General features: G+C 36.2%; 1 protein-coding gene across 1 annotated transcript in view; it reads left to right on the top strand.

Annotated features, from left to right (window-relative positions):
* The window catches only part of PRKN (parkin RBR E3 ubiquitin protein ligase), a 675,844-nt gene that overhangs the window by 555,689 nt on the left and 92,897 nt on the right, over positions 1-27,258 (top strand). The window contains 1 exon segment of the mRNA XM_059469512.1: positions 9,802-9,951. Coding sequence (XP_059325495.1) covers positions 9,802-9,951 — 150 coding nt within the window.

The following is a 27,258-nucleotide window of genomic DNA, read 5'->3' as shown; positions in this document are numbered from 1 at the left end:
CCCATACGTTTATAAGGATTGTTGCAAATATATTCTGTCATACAAAAGCATTGTTATCATGAGTCTACTGAAGACCACAGAAGCTTTTGTTTGAAGTTAGCACACACTTCGATAGTCAGGAAATAAATTGGTGCAAAACCAAGAGAAAAAAAAATTTAAATATATCTAAGTGAAGACAGGAAGGAATTACAGGCAAAGTTCTTATTCATGTGACTATCTATTTATTTCTTATATTTATTTAGTTAGATATTTGCTTTTTAAAATTATCTAAGATGTTTATTTTTCTGTTATGCCTACTAGATAGAAAATATTAATAGTAAGTTTTAAGACTGTTTTATTCAGACTCTTTGCAATTTCAGTACTGTAAACAGTTATATATTTTCTTCCATTCCAATCAATAGCCAAAGAAAAATAGGGACATGTTCCTGCTTCATATCCAGTCTTGATTTATTTTTAAAGTGCTTATGTATTTAAGGCCAGATTACAAAGGCAGAATGGACTATTGTGATAATCTGTTCTGATCTACTTTAGAATACACATTACATGACTTTTTTGGATTAATTCTTGTTTAAACTGCAGTATATTGCCTAGAAAAGCATCTATTCTTTGTTTACAAATCACTTGCAGACTTTAGATCCTATTATACTTCTCAGTAGTGGAAGACAAAATATTCCCAGCCTCTTTCCATTCCATCACTCCACCAGCACCAGAATGTTTCCTATGTTGCATATCTCCAGTTCCTCAGAGTTCAAGCAAAAAAAAACCTGGTGTCCCTCTTTTCTTCACTGAGCATTTGCTTCCTATAAGTAAAAATATAAATAAACTGACCATATAAATGCTCCTATAAACGTAAATACCAATTTAACATTTGTTGATGTCATTAGGAAAGAAAGTTTTTGAGTGGCTTTCAGGATCAAACATCTTGAAAACATGTGTCTGCCTGACTATCTGAAATATCTTTATATAAATGTAAGCATTAATGAAAAACTAATGCTGAGAAATAGAATTGTGAAGAGTTGATGATTAATATTTTCTTAAAGGAATTGTATAATAATAAGGCTCTTGTTCAAATACTCAAACTTGGTAGTCTGCTGGACATGTAAAATTTCCATGTCTTCTATTAGGAACATACATTATGGGAAATCTATTCTAGGTGGAAAGTCTATCTTTTAAGGTTTGGCCACTGGCAATAAGATAGTTTTTAAAGAGGGAATCAGCTTTGGACTTTATGGAAAGATGCAGTCGTAGTCTGCATGCTGAAATAGAAGAGTACAAGCTTCCCTGGTACATGATATGCATTGTGGATACCTAACCTACCATGTAAAACCAGCTTCCAGAGTAATTGGCTGAAAATGCAACACAAATGTAGCTACAGATTGCTGTCCCACTTGGTACTTGACTCTTTGAGATGGTGCCAGAGAGTCTGATCCAGGAAGTGTCTCCAGAATCAGCTTTGTCTGGTTTCTTTTGAACCCCCTTGTCCCAGACTCTCCCGGTCCACTAAGGTCTGTACAAGACAAAAAGGTCTCCTGCACACAAGTCCCAGGTGAAGCCTGAAGCTTCTGATTGCCCAAAGCTCTGCTGAGCTTTCTCTTGCAATTTGCTCTCACTTTTCATAATCTATCTATTTCCCCTAGCTTAAGGGATGCAGCCCAATCTCCTGACTAACTCCTCCCTTTCTTCAGTATTTGAGATATAGCCAGGATCAGGTTGAAAGATTTTGTAAGTGGGGAGCTGTTGAAAAATAGCACAATGTAAGAAAGTCTCCTGCAGTAGCCATTTGCCCTGTCAGGCTGGCTGTCTCTGCAAGTAATTGTTTCTACAAGTGGTGATAGTACAAGCTGCTTACAAATATATGCTAAAAATGCACCAAATATGGGCTCTCTTCAAATACAGTGGAAGGCAGGTAATTCCACAAGCCAATGCCAGAAACAGCAGAGAAATCACTCCAAGCATAAACACCACAATATCCCAGCATAGCAAGATGACTTGCAGTGAACTGTTATGGAGTCTCCCTAATGACTCTATGAGAAACTTCCCTCTTGTCCCCAAAGTGATAAAAAAACCTTGTTTAATTGTTTAAATGGAATATTGTGATTCATGAATAAAATAGCAGCTACATCTGAAGGCTGGAAGGGAAAACAAATAACAGGCGAGCAAGCAATCTGCTGCTATACCTGAGTGCCCCCAACAGGTCACAGCACAGACGAAGCAGATGACTTCTAGGGGCAGGAAGGGAAGCTGCTCAGTAATGTATAGCTGTGCTTCTCTGTTACATCATCTGCTCTGACAGCTTTGCAGGATGTATTGGCCAGTTCCTTGATATTTTGACAGGGGAACGATCAATTTTAACAGATCTTTCCTATCAGCTGCTACTGAAACTCATATCACTGCTCACTTATTTTTTTAGAATTGTTTTGAGTGTTTATATCCCTGGAATCTGAGCAAGCCTGAACGGGGACCATTTTGGGGGGAGGGGTTGGTTTATTTGGTTGGGGTTTTTTGTAGGATTTTGGTTTGGTTTTTGGGGGGCTGGGGTTTTTTTCCCCACATTTCCTTGTCAATTAGGGAAAAATTATGCAAAGGAATACCCTAGAATACCCTCTTTTGAAAATCTGCAGATGCATGTTCCCGTGCTCCTCAAAGATGATGTGGGCTTGTGCTAGTTTTCACAGTGAGCTGTAACTTTAGGAGATACATAAATCAAGTTTGAAATGAACACAGCATGGTTAGAGATCTTTTAACATTAGTTGAGGTCTGGAAGGATTTTATGTACAATGTGTGGGTGTGACAAGGTTGATTTTTTTTTAATTGCAATACTTGCCAGAGGAATTTTATTTTTTTCAAATGCATGCTACTGAATATTCATGTAAAGTCAGTCTTAAAGTAATTGATATATATTTGCCCATGCAGGCAAAAGTAATGCCATATGACAGTTCTGATTAATCAGCTGACTTTAGTACAGGAAAGCATCAAATATGATCAACAAAGTGCTTCTGAAGTATTTCTGGGTTAAGATTTTTTGATAACTACACTTGCAAGTAATATAAGCTACATCTCAGTAATTCCAATCAGTTAAAGAACAAAATAAATTTTTACTGGATGATTTCTCCCATTCATAATTACTAAGCCAAAGATGGTTTGTTAGCATTCCAAAACCTTTATCTTTACAAGTGTAGTTCTTACACCTCTGCTGCTTCCCACCCAGTGCCATGACTTCAGCTGCTATTCCAAGTAAGTGATACCTACACACATCTCTCAGTTTCTGCCATTTTTCCATCTAATATCTCTTTTCTCTCCATCTCATTTGGCTCACCTTTTGGATTTGTCACCACCACAGTCTCATCACTTGCTCTCTGAGACTGAGCTACTGCATTTAACTCTTGATCCTCTTTACACCACCTTTTTTTTAATAACTGGAACTTCACAGCAAACATTATAATCTTGCAACTTCATATGTCTAGTGATATGCTTCTCTTTCCTTCCTATGTTATACCTGCCTGGAATGTCTCCTAACCAACTTCTTCCTAACTCAGAGGTAATTGGGGTTCATGAAAATTCCTCAGTTTTGTCTCTTCTGGATCATAATAACTTAAGACTTTAAGTTCTTGTCATAAGGTGAATATCTCTACATTCTTACACTTTTTGAACTTACTGTACAGTAGGCAAGTAAAAGTCATTTATTTTTGGTTCAACAGCTGACATAAAGAATGAAGAGGAGGAAAATAGAAGGTACTTAGTCAAAACAAATTTAAAGGATTTTTTTCTGTCAAAAAAAAAAAAAAAGGTGTCATTTTATACAGAACTCAAATTTCTCTTCCAGACAGCTTTTATTTCATTCAGAGAGAAGATTTGAACCCCAGTGTTCAGGATCTCAGGTACATGTGGAAGTTAGGACTTCGTCCATCCCTTGGATAGCTTTGATCTGCTTTCAGGGAATATGCCTGTGCTCACTCTTGTGACCTGAGAACTGGGAGCCAGTCTCTACTGCTCTACTGAAATGCAGTTCCACAGTTTGCAACAGCAGCAGCTGAACAGATTTCCTTGCATCAGTTACAGCCTTGATGGCTGTTCCTTTAGCAGGAAGAGGAGTTTGCATTTGAGCTCCACAAGGGTAGAAGAAACTGAATGTTTATCCCTGGCATCCAGTCTATTCACACTGATCCCCCAAATACCTGCTGGAAGATCACAAACTTCCAGCAGTTTGTAAATACAGTGCTTACCCCTGCACTGTGCTCATTCCCCCTTCTTCATTGAATCATATTGTGCTTGCTTTCATATCATTCCACTAACTGCAGTCTTTCTTTTTTTCTCCCCATCTCTACTCCAGTTTAATTTTGTATGTAAATTGTGGTGCACTGATCCAGTTAGAGGTTTCTTACCTAAATATTTTCTTCAAACAACTGTTTGTACCCAGTTTTCCACGACTCTAGAGGTGGTTGTATTTCTTGTCTCCTTGGATGCTCCTGTGGTAACAAGGAGTTGATCCTCTGAACTTGCTCTTTCAATTTGATCAGGGGCCAGCAGAGAAGCCCAAAAACTCAGGAAAAATAAATTAGGGGTGCTCCATGGAGAGCCATGTCAGTCCATCACTTTTTAATCTGTGTTTTAGGTGACACATTTGTAAGTATTTTTACTAGTCCAATGAGTACCACTGGTTTCATACTGTAAGTTGCCTAATTACGAGACTAATTCTTGGAGTTTTTGTGCATGCGTAATATATATAAATAAAGTGCTTAGTCTACACTATGGACTAATAGCCTCCACAATCTAATTTTGAAACACACAGATGGTTATTTGATTTATAGGACCAGTAAAAACAATCTGACTCCAGAAAGTAGATTTGCTTTCCTCTGAGACTCTTACATGCAGTTAAAGAAACAAGTAATTGAATTACATTTCAGAGATTTGGGCTTTACATCTACTGTTATACTTTTGTCCAAAGTTGTCTGCAAGGCTGCTACTGAGGAGATGCTTTTAGATGAGGGGGGGAGAAGGAAAATAAAGAAAACAATATCCAAAGTGTAAAAGCAAAATTAAAACAGCTCTGGGCATTCATGATGTAGCAGGGGGATTGGAATAAATGACCCTTAAGATTCCTTCCAACCCAACCATTCTATGATTCTATGATATTAAATCATAATTTGTAAATTAATTGACACAGCCAGGAATCACTGTGTTCATGAAGTGTGTTTTGCAGGAGTTTTGTGCATTCAGGTGCATTTCTGTTTTGTTTTGGTATCTGAATCTCAATGTAAGTGAAAAGACTGCAATCTATAATTAACCTGTTATTCCTGAGTCAACCCAAAGATTTCATTTATATTACCCTTGATTTACAACATCAAATGATTGAATTTCCACTGCTTGAAAACCTAGTATCATTCTAAGACTCAAGGGAAACCATCCCAACCTGGAAAGCGGAGAGCAAGGAATAAATGGTTACAGTTATCCAGCCTCCATGTCTGTGTCATTCTGTGATTTATAATCTAAGGGCCCTGACAAGTGTTTACTAACAAAGGTTACACAAAAGAACTTCATTCTATGGTCAGAATACCATAAGTAGAGCTATAAGTAGAGCTTTTTCCGCTCCAAATTTTATTCCTTGAAAAGCTGACTGGGACAATTCACAATTTGAGGGGAAGGTTCACAAAGGGATGTCGTTTTCAGAGGACAAACAGAATGCTTTCCAACTACATTATTCATATACCTTTAGCTGTCTTAGCACCAATTTTCTAGAGTAAATTCTATTTATGAAGCTTTGGGGTTTTTTCCAAATAGGCATTGAAATATACAGTTCTGGAGGAATCCAGCAACTATTTACTAACCTGTATTTCTGAGGACCTTATTGCAGTAGCACATAAATGCCTGACATGCTTTGTCTGGAAGCTGCTTTCTAGCAGCAGTAGATGGCTGGTGATTTCTGTGTAATTTTATGCCTCTCATTACCATAGCATTTGACTTCCTCATGACTATTAATGAATTTTGCCTCTTAACAGTACATTGAAATCAGCAAGTATCATTCTTCCTCTTTACAAACGGGCAACTGATGAGAAGCTTAGATTAAATTACTTACATGAAAGCCACAGGATGGCTGTGCTGCTGCCAGGAATGAAATCAGGTGCCACGAATGCCAGTTCCATCAAATTTCCCATATATTATACTTTGTGAGAGGTTTTTCCTAAAAATAATTGGAGATACTTTCTTCCTTGTAGCATGCAGAGCAACTTTACACATGATGAGTGCATCTCTAAATAGGAGGTACACTGATAAAAATTGAGTAATATATTCTATGAAATACTTTGAATGGACAGGAAAGCTAGATTAATCTTTCAATGACAGCTCTTTACATGTTAGATATCTAGCCTGAGTTAGTTTTCTCAGCTTCCACCATAGCACTTCCATAGGGTGATTGATCTTACCTATCTTAGACATCATACCTAAGTCAGGATAAATGCCCTCCTTGAGATCTTATTTCTCAAGGAGGTGCTCATTCACTTGTTTAGGCTAGATGTTTAATTTTAGATTAGATGCTCATTCACTTGGAGCCTTGTTTAGGCTAGATGTTTAATTTTAGATGAGCTAAAATTCTGCGAGGTGGTTTACAGTCTAAGCTATTTAGATACCTAATCCTTGGTTTTAAAAATAGCTTTGGGCAGGTGAGTTAGGATCAGAATTATTGGAACTAAATCAGCTATTGTAAGAGTCACCTAATTTCAGGTGCCATTATCTAGGAAGTTGTCTGATCTCTCATTTTTAAAAAAACAGGGCACTTGAGGTCTCAGTTCTTATGCAGATGTACAAATCTAAGGAGTAAAGATGAATTTCATCCCATTTCTCCTGTTAATTAGAAAAGAAGTCTTCACAACCCGTGCAACTATAGGCATCATGACTGTGGAAATTCAAACTAAATAAATTCTGCATTAGGTCTCCAGTTAAGAGGTGAAGTAAACCAGTGGATGTTGTGTGCTGTAATATCCTTAAGTATCTCATCCAGATATATAATCAAAACACATCATGGGCTCCAAAGACATTTAAGGGCTCCTGAAAACTGACTTGATTAATGGATTGCTTTGGTAGGTTACATGAGTCTAGTATGATATGTGGTGTATAGGAAAAAATGTCTTTAATAGGTATGGTCTGTCACTATATGCAAATAGTTAATTAATAATTCATTATAATAGTTCTGGTCCTGTACAAGTTTTTTATAAACACACCCTTTATGTAAAGTGAATAATTTTGTTTCACATCACTGAATAAAGAATATAAATGCACGTATGTTGTGTAGATTTTGCTATGGCAACAAACATGTATATGTTTTGCTACTTTGTGTTTCAGTTGGTTGCTGGGCTTTAATTGAGCAGGACACAAGGAAAAAGAAATTGGAAAATGACATTAATGTATCTGGACTTTGAAGGTAGAAACAGGCTGGTAACTAGATATCAAGATATGCAAATGAACTTTGCAGGATCTTTTCTGGATCATTTTTTTGGCTGTTATAGAATGAAAATCCCTGGGGAGGGTGCCATACTGATTTGGAATGAGTCCTGTGCTGAACCAGTATAAAATGTTTCATTTGTTGGACAGAAAACAATGTTACTGTCTACCTTGCCAGTAGTTAAGCTGGACATTTACATTCTGTATCTTTTCCTAACAAGATAAAGGTTTTTTAAAAGAAAAAAAATGAGAAATGAGAGGAATTTCTTCATGCCCTTTTAGGCTAAGTTAATGGCTGGAAAGTATATTCTTTTTTTTCCATCTGAGAATTTTTAATGTAAATGCTGGCAGAACCTCAGCTACAGAGTCACTGGTGTTTGCCTTCTTAATGAGAAGCTGTTAACAATCCCACATGCAGCACAAAGTTCCCTCTTAATAGGGTAAGACAATCGCCATCCTCACCTTCAGGTCCAGTCTGTGCCCTGAAGGAAAATTAGGCTGCTAGAAAGTTTTGGAGCTATGGTTACTTATATTTCTATAAAGGCCAGCCAAATGACTTAGAGCACTCAACACATATATAGTGGAAGGATCACAAACTTTTCTGAAAATTGAGAGCATCCAACATTAAATATTTATGGCATTAGTCTGGGTTCAAGCGTAATAATAACACAGGAAAACATCCGTTGACTTCTTGAGCCCCCGCATTCAAGGAGACTGCAGACATGTCTTGCACATTTCTCAAAATACTATTATTTTCCAAATACAAGATTCTTAAGTCTTCTTAAGAATTTCTGGCTGTCGTTCAACACACCGAAAGATATTTTGAAGTCTTATTGTCCTTTTAGATTTTGCTTTTCTTTTCAGAGGTTATTTGGAGTTTTTGTTAATTAACAAATTTGGATAATTAAAGTTTGGGTTGATTTTTTTCTGTGATGCAAACATTTGTGTCTGCATGTTGTAGTCTTTTAAGAACTCTAGTATTATTTTAAGAAGCAGTTTAACAAGACATGTTGTGACAGCATTCACGGAGGAATCTTCTGAAATGTACCCAAAAGATGTAGAGCCTTCTTTGTAACTTAAAATTCTTTTTTGTATGCTGTGTGTATGAGGTGTTGGTCCTAAAGCTTCCATTTTCCTCAAAAGATTTCTTTGGAGAGGGGTGTGGATTGGAGAAAGAATTTTTTGTTTGCTATCCTCCCAAAAAAGGGAACAGGATTTTCATGAGCCATCATGGGATAAAATCTTATGAAGCACTAAATATTGTTGTGAGTGCTGTAACATAAAGTTCTGTTTTGTTTTTTTAGCACACCATAAAGTCTACTCACAGAGAAAATTCATACCTACTCCCTTCCTCTTTGGCCTTTTGGATTTGCCTGTTTTCTTTGGGGTTGTTAGGACCAAATGCTTTCATTTATTTCCCTCCACAGTAGAGCAGATTTATAGGTGAATTTGAAGCCTGGTTCACAGTGGTTATACAGCCACCGGTGTGGAACTGCACCAACACAGAACCCTAGAGTGGATGTGATTTACATGTGCACAGCATGATTTGTACTAGCTCAGCTATCTCTGGCTGAAAGCAGGTTAAATTAGACATGGGAAAGTTATTGCAGTGACATCAGTCATTTTAGAGCAGGCATTTTTGTCAATGAGAATACACTGAGCATGTTACTTAATACTGCTGTGTGTCAGTGTCCCCCATCATTAAAATTAAGGCATTTCCATGGCCTTTTAGGCTATCGGGATGGAATTAAATGAAAATTGAAAAAACTAAAGAAAATTTCATGGGTGACACAGGAAAAAATACACCTAGTATTGAAATGAATGTATATAAGAGAGTTATTGTGCTGATCAGTTTAATGATCAGCTTGCTTTTAAAATGCAGTTGTCTAGGAAAATTTTTACAACCCTTAAGGTCTAAAACATTACACTACTTCTAGCTATAGATCCCTAAAGGGTTTTGTTTTGTGTGTGTGCTCTCTTCAATCTGTATACAGCATTTATAATTTCTCCATTGGACTATTTTTATTATGCTTACAATAATTTTTTATAGTAATGTAAGTGCATTTGATGTTACTTACAGAAACTGCCTCCTGTTTTCTTGATTTGAATATCCCACACAGTCTTCTGGTGGTGCAAATGGCTGTGAGCCAGGAAACGATGCACATGATGCGAATTGGAGCAGAGTGACACCCCATTTAATAACACTGCAAAGTTTTAGACTTTTGACAAATAACCTGAACTTAGCATGTGAGACATTAGGACAATTGGCTGGATTACGTGGGATAGAGACAAACTCAAAGATTTGGGTGTTTTCTTTGCGTGCTGCCAGCATTTACAACCAGTGTGTTGTGTTGTGTTGTGTTGCAGTACAACCGGTACCAGCGCTACGGGGCCGAGGAGTGCGTGCTGCAGATGGGGGGAGTGCTGTGTCCCACCCCCGGCTGTGGGGCAGGGCTGCTTCCCGAGCCAGGCCTGAGGAGAATCCTGTGTGAGCCAGGCAATGGAATAGGCTGTGGGGTAAGAACGTCTATTTTCCTCCTAGTGGTGTGGGAAATAATTGATGCTGCACAACGAATGCTAAGACAAAGCGTGAAAATATGGTTGGCTTTTTTATCTTTCATTGGCTCTGAATTGCCCTTCCCACTAGGGTGGGATAATGCAGCTCGCCAAACAATTTAAATATAGCACAATGGCTTAGGAATGATGACTTCATCGTGGAGAATGTGTCCATTCCATAATTCTTTGCTTTATTTGGTTTAAGAAGTTGTTGAATAGCTACAGTAAGAAATTGAACTGTACAAATGAAAATCCAAATGCACTCTGACTTTCTTCTCCTAGAACTCAGCAGAAATGAACAGGATCTTAAGCAAACCATTCATTATCATATTAATCTTTTTTACAGAAAAAGGAGAGATAGAATAGCCTGTTTGTGACATCGTAGCAATATTTCTTGTGCACATTAAAATACAGGATGTGAAGAAATATAGAAATATATTTGTTTACTTATGTTTGTTTTAAGCAAGGGGAATGAACAATTAGTGGTGGATTTGTGGAAAGCAAAATCAGATGAAACTTGAAAATACTTTTGCTAAGAAATCACATCATATGGGCCATCGACATTTTTGCAGTAGAAAAAGCACGTACTTGACAAGGATCAAGCTTTGGGGGAAATAGATGTACATAGAGATAAATCTATCTATAAAAGAATCTATTAAATGTTCAGTCCAAGTGACTAACTGGTGTTTGCACTATGTGAGTCTTTCCATGGTTGACATTACAGCAGAATTCCACAAACACTATGAGAGAAGATAAAATATCTATATTTGTAAAATACTAGGGTACTCTTTCTGCTGTTTTTCTTGTGGAAAATGCACTTTTTATTGCAGTTTTGATACTGACCAAACTGATACTGTGGAAGAATAATAGTTTGGTGAACTAGGAAGTCGCAGTAACTTGTCTTCTTTGAGTAGGTTAGCATCTGTCGACCTTGGTAAGACTTCCTATCTGTCCATGCAGTGGTGCATGTGAAACAGAGTGCTGCCCAAATTCCCTGAGCAGACATGGGGCTATAAAATAAAGCAGAATCTGGGAAAGTAATAAGAAACATCACTGCATAAACAAAAAGGTATGCCTCTGGATTAACTATTAGGGATTGATTAAAAAGGATAAAATCACATATAATTTTTATTCAGGTCTCTGCCTGGAAGTGGTGAAAATCACGCTGTATTTTGCAGCTTCATTCATCATCATTCTGAATCTGCAAATGCTGTGTAAATAAAGTGTACATAGCGTAAAGGATTGATATATTGCCCTGGTTTAGCAAACTGCTCTGTTTCCTTCTAAGGACTTTGTGCTGTGCTTGGTAGTGATCAGATCTGCAGCCTTGAGTGTAAGCTCACCCTTTGTTTTGAATTATGTGATGTCTTGAACATTACAGAGTACAATTCACTTAGGCTGAAATGAGAAGCAGGAGGCTGGTCTAGAAGCCAAATTTTGGTAACATTAAGGTCCTTCTTCAGAATCCATAATGGAACAGAATGAAAATATATGCCTTTGGATCTTTCTTTTCACCCTAAAAAATGGTAACCTCAAGGAGCATCTGTCACAGACTTCCTGTGGTGAGAGTCCTAGCACTGAAGTCAAATGCTGGTAATAAAGTTGGCTGAAGGTAAAGATCCACCTGCAAGGACACCAAGACAGAAGAGCTATTTATTTTTACTCTATTTTGTGCAGTCATGTTCAGTGTTTTCTATTCTTAAACTGTGATGTGGTTTCTCCCAGTCAAAACCTGACCTTTTTCAGTATGAAGGCCTTCCATTAATTTTTATGGAATCCAGGAAGATCCATTTTAGAGCTCAGTATTGCCTCATGAGTATGCATGTGATTTACAAGCTCAAAGAAGGCCCCAAGACGAGAATGTCCCTATTACCCATCCAAAAAAGGACTGCAAAAGATGTCTTGCACTATTTAACCTATACAGCTTAGATTAGAAATACATTCCTTGCTGAAGCTAGTGAGCAAAGAAATAAAGAAAGCAGTGTGAATCTGGAGATTCTTTTTGCATTGTCTACATCAGTCTTTAGGTTGTACTTCAGTTATGTAGAATCTCTTTTGGGGTGTTTGAACCTCTGTCTTTGGTTAAATTTCATATTGATAACAACAGCAGTTGTATTCAGCATCACTGGTCTGTTATTCACACAAAAGCCCTTGCAGAGAAATAGTTGCCTATTGAACAGAACAAATTGGTAGTTCAGATCTGTACTGGCATGTTAGGGTAGCTAACAACTGTCAAGTAGCTGAGGATTTTAATTTGCTGATGAAATTACCCTGGGGAGAGAGGAAAGGCAGGTGGTCAAGAGAAAGTCAAGACAGTGAGTGAGAAGGGATTTCAGCAGCCATTTTAGAAAAGTAAAGGAACCAAAAAGAGAATAAGGTAGCCACCAGGGAATGAAGCAAAATAAATATTCCAATATTCAGAGAGATAACCATGTGAGGCAGTCCCAAACATATAAGGACTATGACCAGAACTGAAGGAATAATGAGATATAAACAGGTGACTGAGCCAGGCTAGCATGCAGACATTTTTGATTCCTCAGTTTCTTACTTGTTACATGGAATGAGAAACTAGAAGCTCTTTTGCAGAGGAACTGCAAAAAGATATCAAAAGTAAATGTGAATCTCCAGGAGAGTGCATATAATTTGCCAAAAGGGCCTTTGGTAAAGTTAAAATATGGATTTTGCTTTGTCTTAGGAAATTTGGAAACAGAAACATGCAGGGCCTAGAAACAGTCTGGCAAATGCCTACACAGAACTGTACCAAAAAGATGAGGAAAGAGATTTAAATATAAGCATCCCCATATGTACCCTCTGCAGTCAGGCACTGCTATCTATTCAGACTTTCAGAGAAAAAAAAATAAACAAGACAAAAGGTTTATTTTGACTGAATAGAAACATGCAGATATCCTTTTAATGATTATGGATAGTCCTCACCTAAAGCCATATTGTGGTACCACTGACTGACTCTACTGATGTCTAATCTTTCATATTTTTTATTATTCACCATAAACTTATTAATTGATTTACTAAGATATTAACATTATACACTATTCTACCTCCATTACTATGCATCAGACTTATGTTACTAACTTCTATTGCTCAGCTATAAAATCCTGACGTATTTAATACTAGAAAACAGCAACAAAACATAGTGGATAGTAGATATTGTACCAGCTGGCCTAGGTAGAGGAAAAGCTGTGGTAAACAAGACATACAAAAGGTTTATGAATAAAACATTTTTGTCTTGTTTTACGGTATACTGGCATACTATTTACTACAAGTTAAAGAAGCTAGGAGTTAAAAACAAGTTAGAATGGATCTTTGGAAGGGACAGTACGACTTGTTTCTTAAGAAGTGTGCCTTGCTTTCTACACATACAGCTCAGTTGCTTTGTAAAGCATTCTTTGTCAATATCTTTCAGTGGGAAAACTGACTGATGCATAGCTGTATCCCAGATTTTGCTCCACAATGCTCTTGTGCAGCATCAATAGTAAATGTTTTGCAGCATGCAATATCAGTTGACCTATCCCTTGGAATGGAGTGAGAAGGGAGATACAGGATAGTGGAGACAGAGCCTCTGCTGGTCTTTTTCCCTTGAGATTATTCATTCCTAGCATAGCATATATAAGCATGAAGAAGAATGTATTTCCACAGATTGGCTGTTGTTTGATAATCCCTGGCTGGGAGACTGGACTCTTGAAGGTCCATTGAGGTCCTGACACCACTCTAAACTATACTAAGGTGACAATTTTAAAGATCTTAGAAATAAGCTGTGTTAATTGATATTTTATTGTTCTTCTTTGAGATCCCTTAATGTGAAACTCCAATCTGCAAGGGGGTACTCAAATGAAGTGTATTAAATGTGCAAAGATAAAGTAAATTTTATAGTTTTGCAAAGGGAGCACAAAATTTGGGGTTATTTAATCTCTTTTACTGTTCCATAAACATAGTGCATTGAAGAACATCAAGAGATGTGTTCCCATATAGGACAGGTGAAATTTTAAGGCTGCAGACTATAAGAGGCCCCTGAAAAAAATCAATAAATATAAATACCATGTCTTCCTTATAAATAGAATTCCTAGGCTGTTGTATTACATAAAACAAAATCCCTAAGGCAATTTCACTCTACCCAGCAATTTTTTCTCATTGATTTCTTCTTGCATTCTTCTTCCATGGCTAAGGAAGCACATGTCAAAAGCAATTGCACCATATTTGTCGGATTAATAATTGTCTGCCTTTTCAGTAAGCTTAATAGAATAGAGGACACTAAAATAGTTACATGAGAAGTGCAATACATATTCCTGTTGTTTGCAAAGTTGGGGGGTTTTTGTGATTCATCATCGTGCACTCATGCATGTCCTAGCAGACGCGTTTCATCTTCAGTAATGTCTTTGTAAAACCCAGTGATTCACACGTAGGCAAACCCCAAACAATTGGGGAAAGTCTTGTTTTGAGGAGACAAATCTGAATTATAAAAATTCCAAGCAATGAGTGAGTTCTTATCGACTTCTGATAATTCAAATAATGATTTTGTTAGTTGTGTATGTCCTTCTAAACTTCTGGAGTAGAGTTAATTTAGGTTTTTATATGCCAGTTGAAGTGCTATGTGAATGCACCTATACTTCCTCTGGAATTTGAACCAGCTTGCAAATACTGTTTCATATATGTGAAAGTGCACAAGAGTTTTTGAAGTAAAAAACAGTTTCCACATCTGGAAGTTAAAAAATATTTTATTGCGAAGTTCAGTTTTAATGCAATGCATTGTCATGATCAACATGGATTTTCTCAAATTCCTCTACCTCTTGAGTCTGGTTTTATCATGTTATTCCATTTATATCTGATCAAAATGTTTAAAAGTCTGACTAACCTCAAAGACTTTATTTTCAAACAAAGATGTAGGTATAAATGTGTGGTTCAGGACTTGTACTTTGTTTCTCTGTTGGTAGGACCAGGAGAATGTTCAATGTATATAAAGAGAAAATAGGCAACTTTTAAAATATTTTGAGATATAAAGATAGTCAAGATGAGTAGTGGTAATTCAAGACAACCTTTGAAGGTACTTGCATTGAAAAAATCTTTTCAATTTTATAATCAGATGAATAAAAGGTCATGGGTGAAAAAGGGCTGTTTGTACAATGATCTGGATTTTTCCCTTAGTTTTAAGATGGAAATGGAAATTGAAGCAGAAAATAGAGGCTCCACAGTTTTAAAAAACAGAGGAATAATGCAGAAAACAAAAGACCTTGAGACCCCTATGTCATTTGCAAAACAGTAAAATGGAAATAGGAGATTGCTGCTATCTAGTAGCCGTCACAAAACTGAAGGGTTACTCCTTGTTATTACATTTCAGGTGTCTGTCCTTGTTCCGTATGTCATTAAATTTTTGCTTTTAAGAGAATTCACCAGAAAGGTCTGACCATGGAAAAGGCAATAGCTGAAGATATTGCTGCAATTAAGAAACCAACTCACAGCAGGAGTGTTTCATAATATTGCATAGGGAGTGTTTTCAATGGGAATGAAAATGAGACAGACATTTTCCATTATTGCTAAATGTTGAGTTGCTAGCACTGTGCCACAAGCTCTAAGCAGTAATCATGTATTGCTTTCTTCTATTGAGTGGGCACTCTAGCCTTTAGAAAGTGGAATTCCATCTTGTTGACACATTATGCTTCAGTAGCTGAGCATGTTGTTCAATTGCTAAAATATGACAAGCTGACCAGAATTCTTTTTGGATTTGTGGGGGGGTTTTTTTGGTACTGTTTTACATTGGTTAAAAATAACTGTAAAAGCATGGCACTTTTTAAGATGTAGAATGTTAATGTTTTAATGAAGTGTTTACCCCAGAATTGCACTGTGCAATTAACCAGCTATGTATTGCTGCCAAGGTGCATTATTTCCATTGCCCATGTCTTACAGCACAGGGCAACTCATTGATCTGATATGAAACTCAGCTATTAGCACTGAGTGGATAAAGCAATCTAGAGAATGTTTCCATTTTTAATAATATGGATCACATTAATTCACAGGACTAGCAAAAGAAAATAAATACTTTTTGTATAGAAAACAAATCAATTGCTTGCACTTGGTTTAATAGTAAAAGAATAACTGCTTTTTCCTTTACATCTCAAATCATGAAATACTAGCTAGAAAAATACAGTTAGAAAATATGCAAGTGTCTTCCATTCTATGTGAGCTAAAACTGAAATTTTGTTAGTTTCATCTGCTAGATGTCCAGAATATTATGGGATGACTCATATCATATGATAAAATTCTGTATCCCTTGATTTATATAGGTTATAGCTTTTACCTGACTTCTGCATCATGCAGACATCTGGAAGATGGCTTTGTACTTACACATTGCAAATTGAAAGTGCAGTGTCTTCAGTTGTTTTTGCTTGACTTATTGTTTTGTGGCCTACCTGGTAAAATTTAAAATAATTTACAATCTGTCATATGTGTTCTATGACAGGATCAAGGAAGCAGAGAAAAGAGGTAGCTACCCAAAAGAAGCTGGAAGATTATGTTCTTTGTAATATAGAGATATCACAGTAAGAATAACGCTGTATTTGCATCAGGGAAATTGTATTAGAGAAAACTAGGATAAAATCAAATTCTTACTTGTAAAGATAAGTCAAAACTGGACACACAGACCCAGGAACTAGAGAGGATAAAACTGATGTCTGTGAATGTAAACCAGCTCAGACGGGGATTTGTAACAATTGTTTTGCAGAGGATAAATGCTCCCAATTCAGCCAATTTGTCTGAAGTAGGAATGAGCTAAAGTTGCAATCATTTGAGACCCATTTTAAATTGAGGGGTGAGATAAAATAGCAGGTGGGTTTAAAAATCACATCAGCAGTTGATTTTAGGACTTATCAGCTAACTCTTAGTCCTTGTAAACTGTTAGATCAAACAATCCCCTGAAATGGTGCAAGGGATTTTCATATTAGGGATACCAAAGTGGGATTTGGGATACAAATTAGAGATACTCAACTATGTCACTTGTTCAGTACTTAGATTCCAGAGCCAAAGATGCCCGGGCTTCCATTTTCTTCACCTGTGGAAAGAGAAGAGCATTTTACAGTAGATCCAATGCAAAAATGTGCGTAATTTAATATCCATAGCTTGCTCTAAACTGATTTTAGCTCATAGATGTGAAAAAATACCTCCAAAGAAAAGTACCTTCTCTGGAGAGATTCCTGCTTTTAGGAACCCGTTGAGTGAATCATGTTGTCATGCTCAGGTCAGGATAAATTGATCACTGAATTTGAAGGAAAGTCAAAATTTACTCTCAGGGCTTATTGTCAGAGACTTGATATTCTGTGCCAGAGTTGTTGGACAAGCTAAATATCAGCTGCAAGAATTTCGGAGGCATTTCTCACCTAGAAATTCTTTGTTATTTGAAGAGCCACAGGCTTTGATGACATCTTTGTCTATTTTGGACTATGCCTGTGGCACAGCACAGTTTAGTCTCTTGACGACTGAAGTGCTCTTGTCTAATTAAAGTAATTGGGCTCCATGTAGCAGGATCTGGGTGAGGTTTAATGGCTTATGATGCTCAGGAGATTATATTAGATGAACTCATAATTCTATCTAGTCTTAAGTATAATGGAAGTTTATGACTGGAGAGAACTTGCAACTACTTTTTTCTTACTACTTCTCTCCTCTTCAGTGAAGTGCCTAGAACTATGTGTGACAGTCAGGGGACAATGTATTATCATGAGGCCCATCAGAAAAGACATGGAGTGCAAAAATCAGAAAGAAGGAAAAATAAACTGTTAATGGGATTTGCCGATTAATTCTGCATGTACAAAATCAGAGCTCTGTATTCTGTCTTCATACTTCACTGACATACAGGATAAGATTATTCTCCCTCATTTGATGGAAAGAAACACTTTGCACATGATAGAAAATTGTAGTCATTTTAAATCAACCTGTATTTTCTTCAGCTAGCAGATGACAAAGTTCTGGTTATAGTAGCCTGTCACAAACCACAAGAGATGCCTGAGCTTTCTTGCTTATATATCCTGACTGCAGTTTCATAATCAGCAAGACAAGTGCAAATGAATTTGTAAATTATCAAAACTAGGTGTTAGTGGAAGATCTGGTATGAATAAACAGATCTATCACTGAATCACTGGAGAGAGAACAATAATGCAATCAGGACAGGATATGCTGCTTGAGAATGGCAGCCACCAAGAGCAGGATTCTAATTGTGCAAGAGGCTTATTTGAGCAATTTTCTAAAAGATTTCTGTATTTGAACAGGAAAGAGAAATATGGGCTGAATGCAGGAAATCACTTATAAATGAAAAGGAAAATAAATATGAATCAAATAAGCCTATTTATTGCCTTTTATATGAAGTTTTATATGAAGACCTCCTGAGGTACTTAGGATTGTATTATTACATTATTGTAAAAAAGCAGGAGGTGCTTAATCAATGCAAAATGATGGAGTAAAAAGCTAGGACCAGAACAATAAGACTTAGATTAAAATGAATCTATTGATTGGCATTTTTAGCTTAGCCAGGATAAAAATTCAAAGTTCTGAATGCTAAAGAAGAATTTTCCTCATTATGTGGCTGGTATAATTCTAGCATGTAGCCCGACTCAGAAGTAAATCACAAAATTCATATCATAAGCAGTTCACGCAGATGCTGAAAAACCATGTCTTTCTACTGCTTTTGTGGCACTTGTAGTCTTCATGTTGTTGGATGTCAGAGTAAAAAGTGTAATAGAGATTTGGGAGTTAAGTCTATTTGGTGTAAGCACAAATGTGAAAAATGGTATTTTGTGTCAGTTTGGACCTTACAAATAATGACACTTTTTTTTACTAAAAGGACTACTCCCGATTAAAAATGTTTACAAGTTTTTGTATTTCTTTGTTAGCTGATCAAAGAAATGCCCAAAGAGTGTCTTTCTCAACTTTACTTTGACTCTGCAAATGTATAAAATCTCTGTTGGTCAGCCACACTGTTGGTTCATTTTTGTATGACTACAGCACCATTTTTCATATGGAGGGCATAAAATGGCAGCTTACCAGGACTATGAAAGTCTTTGTGATAAAAAAAGGAACAGCAGAAAATGAAGAGTACAAGCGTACCATAGGGATGGCATTGTGCACTGACATTTTCCTGAAGAATATTTCTTTTGCGATGACAAACAAGATACTGTGCAAAGCTTCCCAGTGCTCCTCTTGGGTTTACAGTTATACAGGGTTCCTCACTGGATCTTTCAGGAAAAGCTTTTTCAAACACATTACAGTTACAATAGTTTGTTGGTGGAATGAAGCAAAGCTACTCCTTGTCATTTCAACAGTACAAGAGAAATATTCATTTTTTCATTGCATTACTTTGTTGCAATTACATTGTTGCATTACTTCTACGTACTATAGAGGATCCAGAATGACTGGATACTATAATGCAACTCTCTGGGCTATGCTCCATAAAGAGTGGGATGAAACTGGTATTAAAAATATTTAAAGTATAGCTAAATGTAGTTCTCATACAAAAAATTAATACCTTTTTAAAATAAAATTAAGTAGAACAGAGTTATTCTGAGATCAATTCCCTCACCACTAGCATTTCAGTAAGCTATTTAATAATGATGTCACATGCAAAACTTAATTATTTCAAAACCATTTCAAAGAGATGGCAAAGCCACTATTCCACAATCAAAGCTGATTTTGAAGTGCCGAAACAAAGCTGATTTTCAATTATCAGAGTAAAAAAAAAAAACATCTGAAAACTGTCCTGATTGCTGCAAAACTTCTGTCTTTTTAAGTTGGATAACTCAAAACAAATAGATAGTGCTTGTGAAGTTTCAAACAAAAATCCCCTTCTAACAAAGCATAAAAAAAACACTCAGCCTGAAAGAGAATATCTGGGAAAAGTTAAAAGCTTCTGAAAGTGAATTTAGAATAGAAGTTGATTCTCAACTTTAACAATTGTATTAAGGTCACTAAGCTATAAAATAGGAAGTAAAGAAAATGTTGCGAAGTCAAGGGCAAAGTATGAAAATAAAATAAAATGAAAATATAATGACCAAATTAAATAAAAGATATCCCTTACACAGTAATAACATTCGGAATGAAAAGCAAGGACATAGATTTGAAGAACAGTGACCAACTGTAATTCAGTGAGAAATAATAGAAAACCAGAATGCAGTATGTGCCCATAAAATCTCATGAGAGAGAGAAGTAAAAATTCCAATAAGGATAATAAAATATGTCTTTGAATGGAGGCCTTGACTAAGGGCAGAAAATCATGGGTGGGTAACCAAGACTCAGTTAACTCCATTTTATCCTAATATTTCACAAAAATAAAATCATTCATGCCACTTTTTTTTTTTTTTTTCCAAAAGCTCTGACATTATATTGGCTGACAATCACTACCATGATAGCAAATCTATTCTACTGACACTTATAAGGAATAAGTGAAGGGATAAAGAGAAAGGCTTAAAGGTACTGGTGGCTCACTTATTGAGACTAAATTTAGTGAGCAGTAAAATAAGCTGGTAAAACTGGGCCTTGTTTCCCTTAAGAAATATCAAATAGCAGTAATAAGTTTTGTATATAGGTCTGTCATTTTTATGCCAATGAAAATGCTCACGTATGTGAAATCAAATAATGACATTGATAAGTCTCTTATGCACACCTGAAATTGTTGTACTCAAAAATATTGAATTTCAGACCACTAGTCTAAAGCCAGTGTTATTTAATATAGTCAATATAGTCTGCAAACAAAAAACAGCTATGAGGCATGTTCTACAACATTCCCATATATAAAGAAAGCTTTGTTTTCTACTTACTTTTCTCTTCAAATTAAAGTTAATGTAATTTTAATTTTTTTTTTTATTTAGGAAACTTCTTGTAGGTCTCTTAAACATGCTTTTTGAAATTCTTTAGTTTTTATGTAAGGATACTTTTGTTAAAATCTAATTGAGCAACATAATTCTGAAAAAAAACAAAATAGGTGAATAGTTGGATATACCTGTTGTTGGCATACACTTTCAGTGAGATTTGACCTAAATCAGAAAGCTGAAAACTTAAAAACCACCAGGAGAATAAAACTGAAATGTACAAGTTCCCTCTGGAGATGGAGGAGGAGTAAATAGGAAAGTGAGGGCAGCCTTTAGGTGAGGTGTGAGAAGACAAGGTGGGAACTCACTGATTACTCAAAACTCTCACCGACGTAGCACCAATATATTCACTCCTTTTACTTGACTTGAAGAGGGAGAAGTTCCTCCTCCATTTTGTGGGAACAGCCTGGAAGGAAACAGGAACATTAACTTGCCTTCTCTGCTGGGAGCTGTGACTTTATGTGAGGTGGTACCACACATTAAGTTGGTTGTTTGACCCCTAGGAAGCAGATTGAGATGAAGAACACCAGATAGTAAGAGGGATGGGTTCTTCAGAGATCCCAAGCAGGGTATGAAAATGCATACTCTATAAGGAAAACTCAGAATTTATTACATCCTTGGCTGGATGGCTCTGGCATAAAGGAATAAAAGCTGAGATGAGAGTATGTGTGCCTTGGCTGCGTGTATTCAGAATTATGGGAAAGTACCTGCCACACCTTTGTAGGAATGAATAGGGAATTGGGATGGTTACAGTAACCTGAGCTAGTGGGTGACATCCCTGCCGATGGCAGGGGGATTGCATCTAGGTGATGTTCAGTGTCTCCCCCAAGGCTCCGCATTCTCTGATATCATGAGGTGTGTGTGGAAGTTGCAGTGCACAGGTGTGAAAGGAGCAGGGGTGGCTGCAGGTGTGTACAGAGTGAGGGGGCTGTTAGTGGGTGAAAACTACACAAAGATGATGTCTGAGTGTCAATTGTATAAAGAGTGGCCTAGTTACATGACCATGATATTTTACATGAGTTCCTGGTCATTCCAGATTTTTTTTTTTTGTGAATGTATACTGATTGGATACCAAATTTTGTGTTTGCCAGTATCTACAGGTATCATATTTTAAAATCCTTTTATGCTCACAGGAAGCTTTTTCTGAGCCTGCAGTATTTACCTAAATTTATTTGGGAAAATGTTTTGGATTTGGAGATGGGAAAAAATGTGGATGCCAAACAGTAGCATTGCTCTGAGCTAGAAGCCCACCCGCTATGAGAGGAGTGACAGCGACTGGTAATTGGTGAGTTAGATAAATCAAAGAGGAAATAAACTGTACAATAAATGTACAATGCAATAATAGCTTTTATATGCTGCTGTGGTTCTCACCGGTGGTGTTTTCATAAAATGCATCACAAGCTTTCAGTGTTCAGGGAAACACATTAGTGTTTTCGAATTGTTTTTATTATAAGCCATGCAAATAGTGTTTGTACCAGTGGGGTGTGACATTAATTATTAGCAAAAGATCTCTTGCATGATTTCAGTCCACGCAGAATGAACAGTTCAGTCTTTATTTTCAGAGTGTGACATATAACTATTCAAAAGTGCATTAAAAACCATTTAACCCATGCAGAGTATTCCTGCTGAAGAGGTGACACATGGCAGAAATAAATTGCCCTAATAACATTTGCAAAAGTTTTGTGGTTGCAAAAATGTTATCAGTGGAATTCAAACATACTCCCCTTCATTATGCTTCAGAAAAAAACTGTATTTAAATTCTTTCATATGAATGACCAGTGGTCAACTCCTGAAATACAAAAAGGTTGAATCTTTTAGAGATAGATTTTTCTAGAATAAGTCCCCCAGACAAAAGCAAACAAAAAAATCAGTCAAACAAAACATACTTCTGGAAGCTAGGCAAGAGGAAAACAGTGACTCCTGAAAGGCAGGAATAAGCATTCTTGTCTAACTAATAAGAAATTAATTCTTACTAATAAGAAATTGAATTCTAAGCAGAAAAGGGAGCTGATAAGTCAGTAATGAAATCATAAAGTCACAATGGTAAATTATCTTAATGTAAAGGAAGAATAGGAAGGGTAAGGTGAGGCCAACTTGCTTGAACAATTAATGTTTTTATGACCTGAAAAGCAAGACAAAATGAATGCAAAATGTAAGCAGGTTGTATCATGTTGTACAGCTAGAAAACAGAAGAAACACAGGGGCAGTCAGAAAGTGCAAGTATGAAATAAAATATTTTTTATAGAAAGTCTACCAAATAGTGTTCAGAAGGTTTTCCATAAAGAAGTAAGAGAAACAGTAACATGAAAGATAAGGAAGCTTTTGGTTGGCTTCTCGTTGAGAGGAATCTGTATCATTAAAATGCTTCAAGAAGGCAAAAGTGTTTATCTTTAAATCTAAATTTAAAAGGTCATGCCTGCTTAGATGGTTAGCAGAGCTAAAACCAGTAAAACAGAATTTAAAATACCAACTATAGTGGAGAAAGGACAGCATACAGACACATTTTTGAATGCACTTCACTTGATGAAATTTTTTCTTGGAGGAATGCCTGAAGAAAATCCAGAATATTAATCATCACCCGTAAGAATAGGGTAAGAAAGATTTTGCAGAAGGCAAAAGCATGAAATCTATGTCTAAAAAGAGAAAAAAACACCATCATCTGAGATTTACAGACAAGTGGCTTTAACTTTAATTCCTGGGGATAAAATGTAGCAAGTAATTTAACTATTAGTAATAAGAAAGAGGACAGGAGAATAAAGTTTCAGGAAGCGTGGACCTAGCAAGAGTTTATCATATCAATCTAATTTACTTTGCCAGAGTAACGGGACTTGTGGGTAGGAGAGAGGTTGGTGATGTTTTCTGCATTGAATTCATCGAAACTTCTCACATTTTTTCATTTAAAATTCAGAAAGGTGAACTTGGAATACAAGACTAGATGATCATTTCATTAGGTGTGCGTATAATTACTTGGAAAGCTGTGTATAGATGATTTATCAGCATTTCACAATTAAAGCAGAGAATTGCTTCAAATCTGTCCTGAGGTTGATAGATTTTAATATTTTCTCAGATGCCTTGAAGAGTGATTATAAAGTAAGGTTATTAATTTTGCATAGTATATGTAGCAGGGGGACAGAAAACAGTTTGGAATTCAATAGCAGTTCAGTAAGAATAAATGTAAAGTTTCTTATGTAGACAAGTACAAACAACTGTATGTTAAGAGGAAAAAATGCATAGAGAGACAGAAACAGGGCAAAAGTTGTTCTGGGAGCACAAGCTGATCTTAAATCAGCAGTGTGGCAGTATAGAAAGGAAAAATTCTGGACTGACATATATAAATCACAGTAATTGTTTCTCCTAATCCAAAATAACACAGCAAGGGATCAAGAACAGCCCTGATTTCTTTTCTGATGTTATTGTTCTGTTGAGGAAGGAAGATGTCCATTTTAACATGCTTCTTATCCCAAAAAGGGCCTTTTTTTCTGGCCTTTTCAAATTCCACTTGGTTTGGAAGTTAAATTGCTGAGATGTGCCATCAACAATTTCTCCATGGCTGCCTGACTTCTTTGCTCTAGAAGTACTGAGTCCCAAACAAAGCCAGCTGAAACAGATAAAATCTAATAAGTCCAATATTGCCTCTATGCTGTCAGCAACTAACACACATAAACCTAGGGAGAGCTCATACCCACAGAGTCTGTCTAAATACTGCTTTACAGAAAGCCTGTCCTAGCTCAGAGTCACATTAGTTCTTTCACCTCTCTTGTGAGTTCCCACTGCCAGCATTTGATTAGATAATCCTTTTTCCTTCAAATAGCTAGCTGCTGATGAAATGGCACTGCTGATGCTTTATGATAACACAGAATAAACTAGCCGCCGTGTATAAAATCACTGTAGACATTTTATGAGGAAAGAAACATTGAACTTAACCTTTAAAAAAGAAATCTATCTAGTTCATACAGTCCGGTTTCAGAGCTCTGAAATGTTTGATCCATATCCCAGTTCTTTGAAAAGTCTGGAAATGACACAGGAAAGGCTGCACTGTAACTGGTCCCGTTCAGGAACTGATTGGGTTGAAAACGTTCATGGAAATTGTGGGATTTGAGACATAGCATTGTGTAAATGGCAGGAAATTGTCCATCTGCCTGTTCTTTTTTCTCATAACAAAGGTCATTCACATTTTGTGCCACATAAATCTTGCAATTATTTTATTGTATTTCCCCTTGACTGCATATTAAAGTATGGAGGCAAGTCATCGTCGCTGAACTCCAGAAACCTTTTTATGCATAATAGTTCTTCAGTGCTATTTTCTCCTCTGTCCTTTGGACCAACTTGTTACTTGTAGGTGTCTTTCTCAGATTTAAAGACGCATAGCTGTGTTCTGGTCTGTGTGTAGGTGCGTGTGGGTTTTCCATGCCTTGAATCTATCATTTGTCTTGTGGTTTCACCCTTCCTTCCTTCCTTACCCAATTCTATAAAAAGCTCATTTGAGGTAAAGCCTCCAGAGCTGTTATCAAGCAAGTGTTTCAGTTTGTCTTTTCCAGGTATCTTCAGCTAATTCTCTTTTAAAACAGAAAAATAATGTCAATTTTTTAGCAAAATTTCATCTTTATCTTAAATCTTTTGAGAATAGTTAGATTCATTTAAATCCCTCTGTATTTTATTTGTAGTTTATTGGGTCTTCAGGATTTAGCTATTCATGTAGCATTTCTATTTCTTGTGTGTATGTGTTCTTTTATCTTTCTTTGGATATGGTTTATTTTCTCACCTCGTACAATCCTCTGAAATGCAGCATTTGCCTCAAGTCTTATTACTGTTTTTAAATAACTCTGTTCCTGCTGCATTCATTTCTAGAAGACTTTTTTTTCCACAGTTTCCCCATTTTATCTCTTTGTTAAGATTTAGCTGTGAATTTATATGGAGAACAATACCTGCATACACACAATTCAGCAGAAGTTGCATATTGGAATAATTGCAAGCACCTGAGAGGTATTATCCATTTAAAGGAACTCCTGTAGTATAACTGTGTTCTCTATGGCATTTTACCAGTGATATTTTTATTTTATGAATAGCATAATCCTTTTCGTAGACTCTCCTTTTATTTTGGAATTCAATGAACAGTTGCAACGACATTTTTTCTTTGGTTTTTTTATGTATTGCTGCTTTTCAGACTTCTGTAGCTAAACCTTTCTATTTGAATATGTGGAAAAGATGAGTAGGGAAAAATATTAGGCTTTTCATATCTGAGTTTCCTTCTCATGTGGAGCTTATTCAAAATAGTCTCTTAAACCAGGTAAAACAAAATTGACAATCAAGTTCAGTCACACCATTTATTTAATCTGTTTTTATATTAAAAGTATAGGATTTTATGCCATAGCCAAAGGGAAGTTATCATAAATGGAAGTTGAAGAAATATTTGAATGACAGCATTCAGAATAGAAAATGTAATTTTTCAAAGTTTCTTCAAGAATTTAAGAATGTGTTTTTCAACATATGTATATATGATACCTGTAAACAGATGATAGAAATTGCACAGAAATATTAAGAGCATAAAACCCCCTTTATCTTACTGATACCAGAACAATTAATCTCATTATGAGCTAGAAGTGCATTTAGGAATTCAGCAAAATTCTTAGGTTTTGTATTGACTCATACATTTGACTGTGCCTAAAAAAGCGTATTAAAGCATGTATTTTTCTCAAAAATCTGAAAATATTTTCATTTGGTATTGAAAGGATGGTTGTGTGGCTTGCAAGCAATATGCCTATAATAGAAACTTAGCTTCTGAAAATAAATATTATTAATTAACTAATATTATCAATATTTAGTGGCATTATGTCACATTATGTTTATTTCTATGTAGTAGTTGTGATTGGTATTTTAAACCTGAATCATCAGGCAGATGGCAAAAGCTAATGGGAACTTTTGCTGGGAGTTATCTTTTCCCCTAAGATCACTTTTAGCATTGGCTACTTTCATTCTTCTGGCTGTCTGCTTTGTTTGATATTCATGGAAGTTCCAATTTCTTTGTAATGGTAGCACCTCCTGGCAGGTAGTTTTTCACTCAGCTGAGCAGCATCTTTTCTAGGGAGTGATTAATTTTTCATATATGGCCTTCTTTAGATCGGATATCTCTGGACAAGTTTTGGAAAACTTCCTCCCTTTGTACTCTTTTAAACCTGAAAATATCGTATGGTGAAGAAAGGTGAAAATGGGCATTAAAAAGCCAGCAATTCGAGTTTCTAGCTTGCATTTTGATTTATAGCTAATATGTTTTTCAAAGTAGCAAAGCCTACCCTTTCTGACCATGACAGGCAGAGTCAGATGAAGCAAGTTATCCAGTTCAATTTTACCAGCATGTACCACAGTTCAGCTGCAGCTGTCATGTCTTTAAAACTGGTACTGAACTGCTTAG

This window comes from Ammospiza nelsoni, chromosome 3 (assembly GCF_027579445.1).
Source record: "Ammospiza nelsoni isolate bAmmNel1 chromosome 3, bAmmNel1.pri, whole genome shotgun sequence".
Classification (NCBI taxonomy): Eukaryota; Metazoa; Chordata; class Aves; order Passeriformes; family Passerellidae; genus Ammospiza; species Ammospiza nelsoni.
Note: the sequence above shows the minus strand (reverse complement) of the source record. Positions and strands in the feature narration are given on the sequence as shown.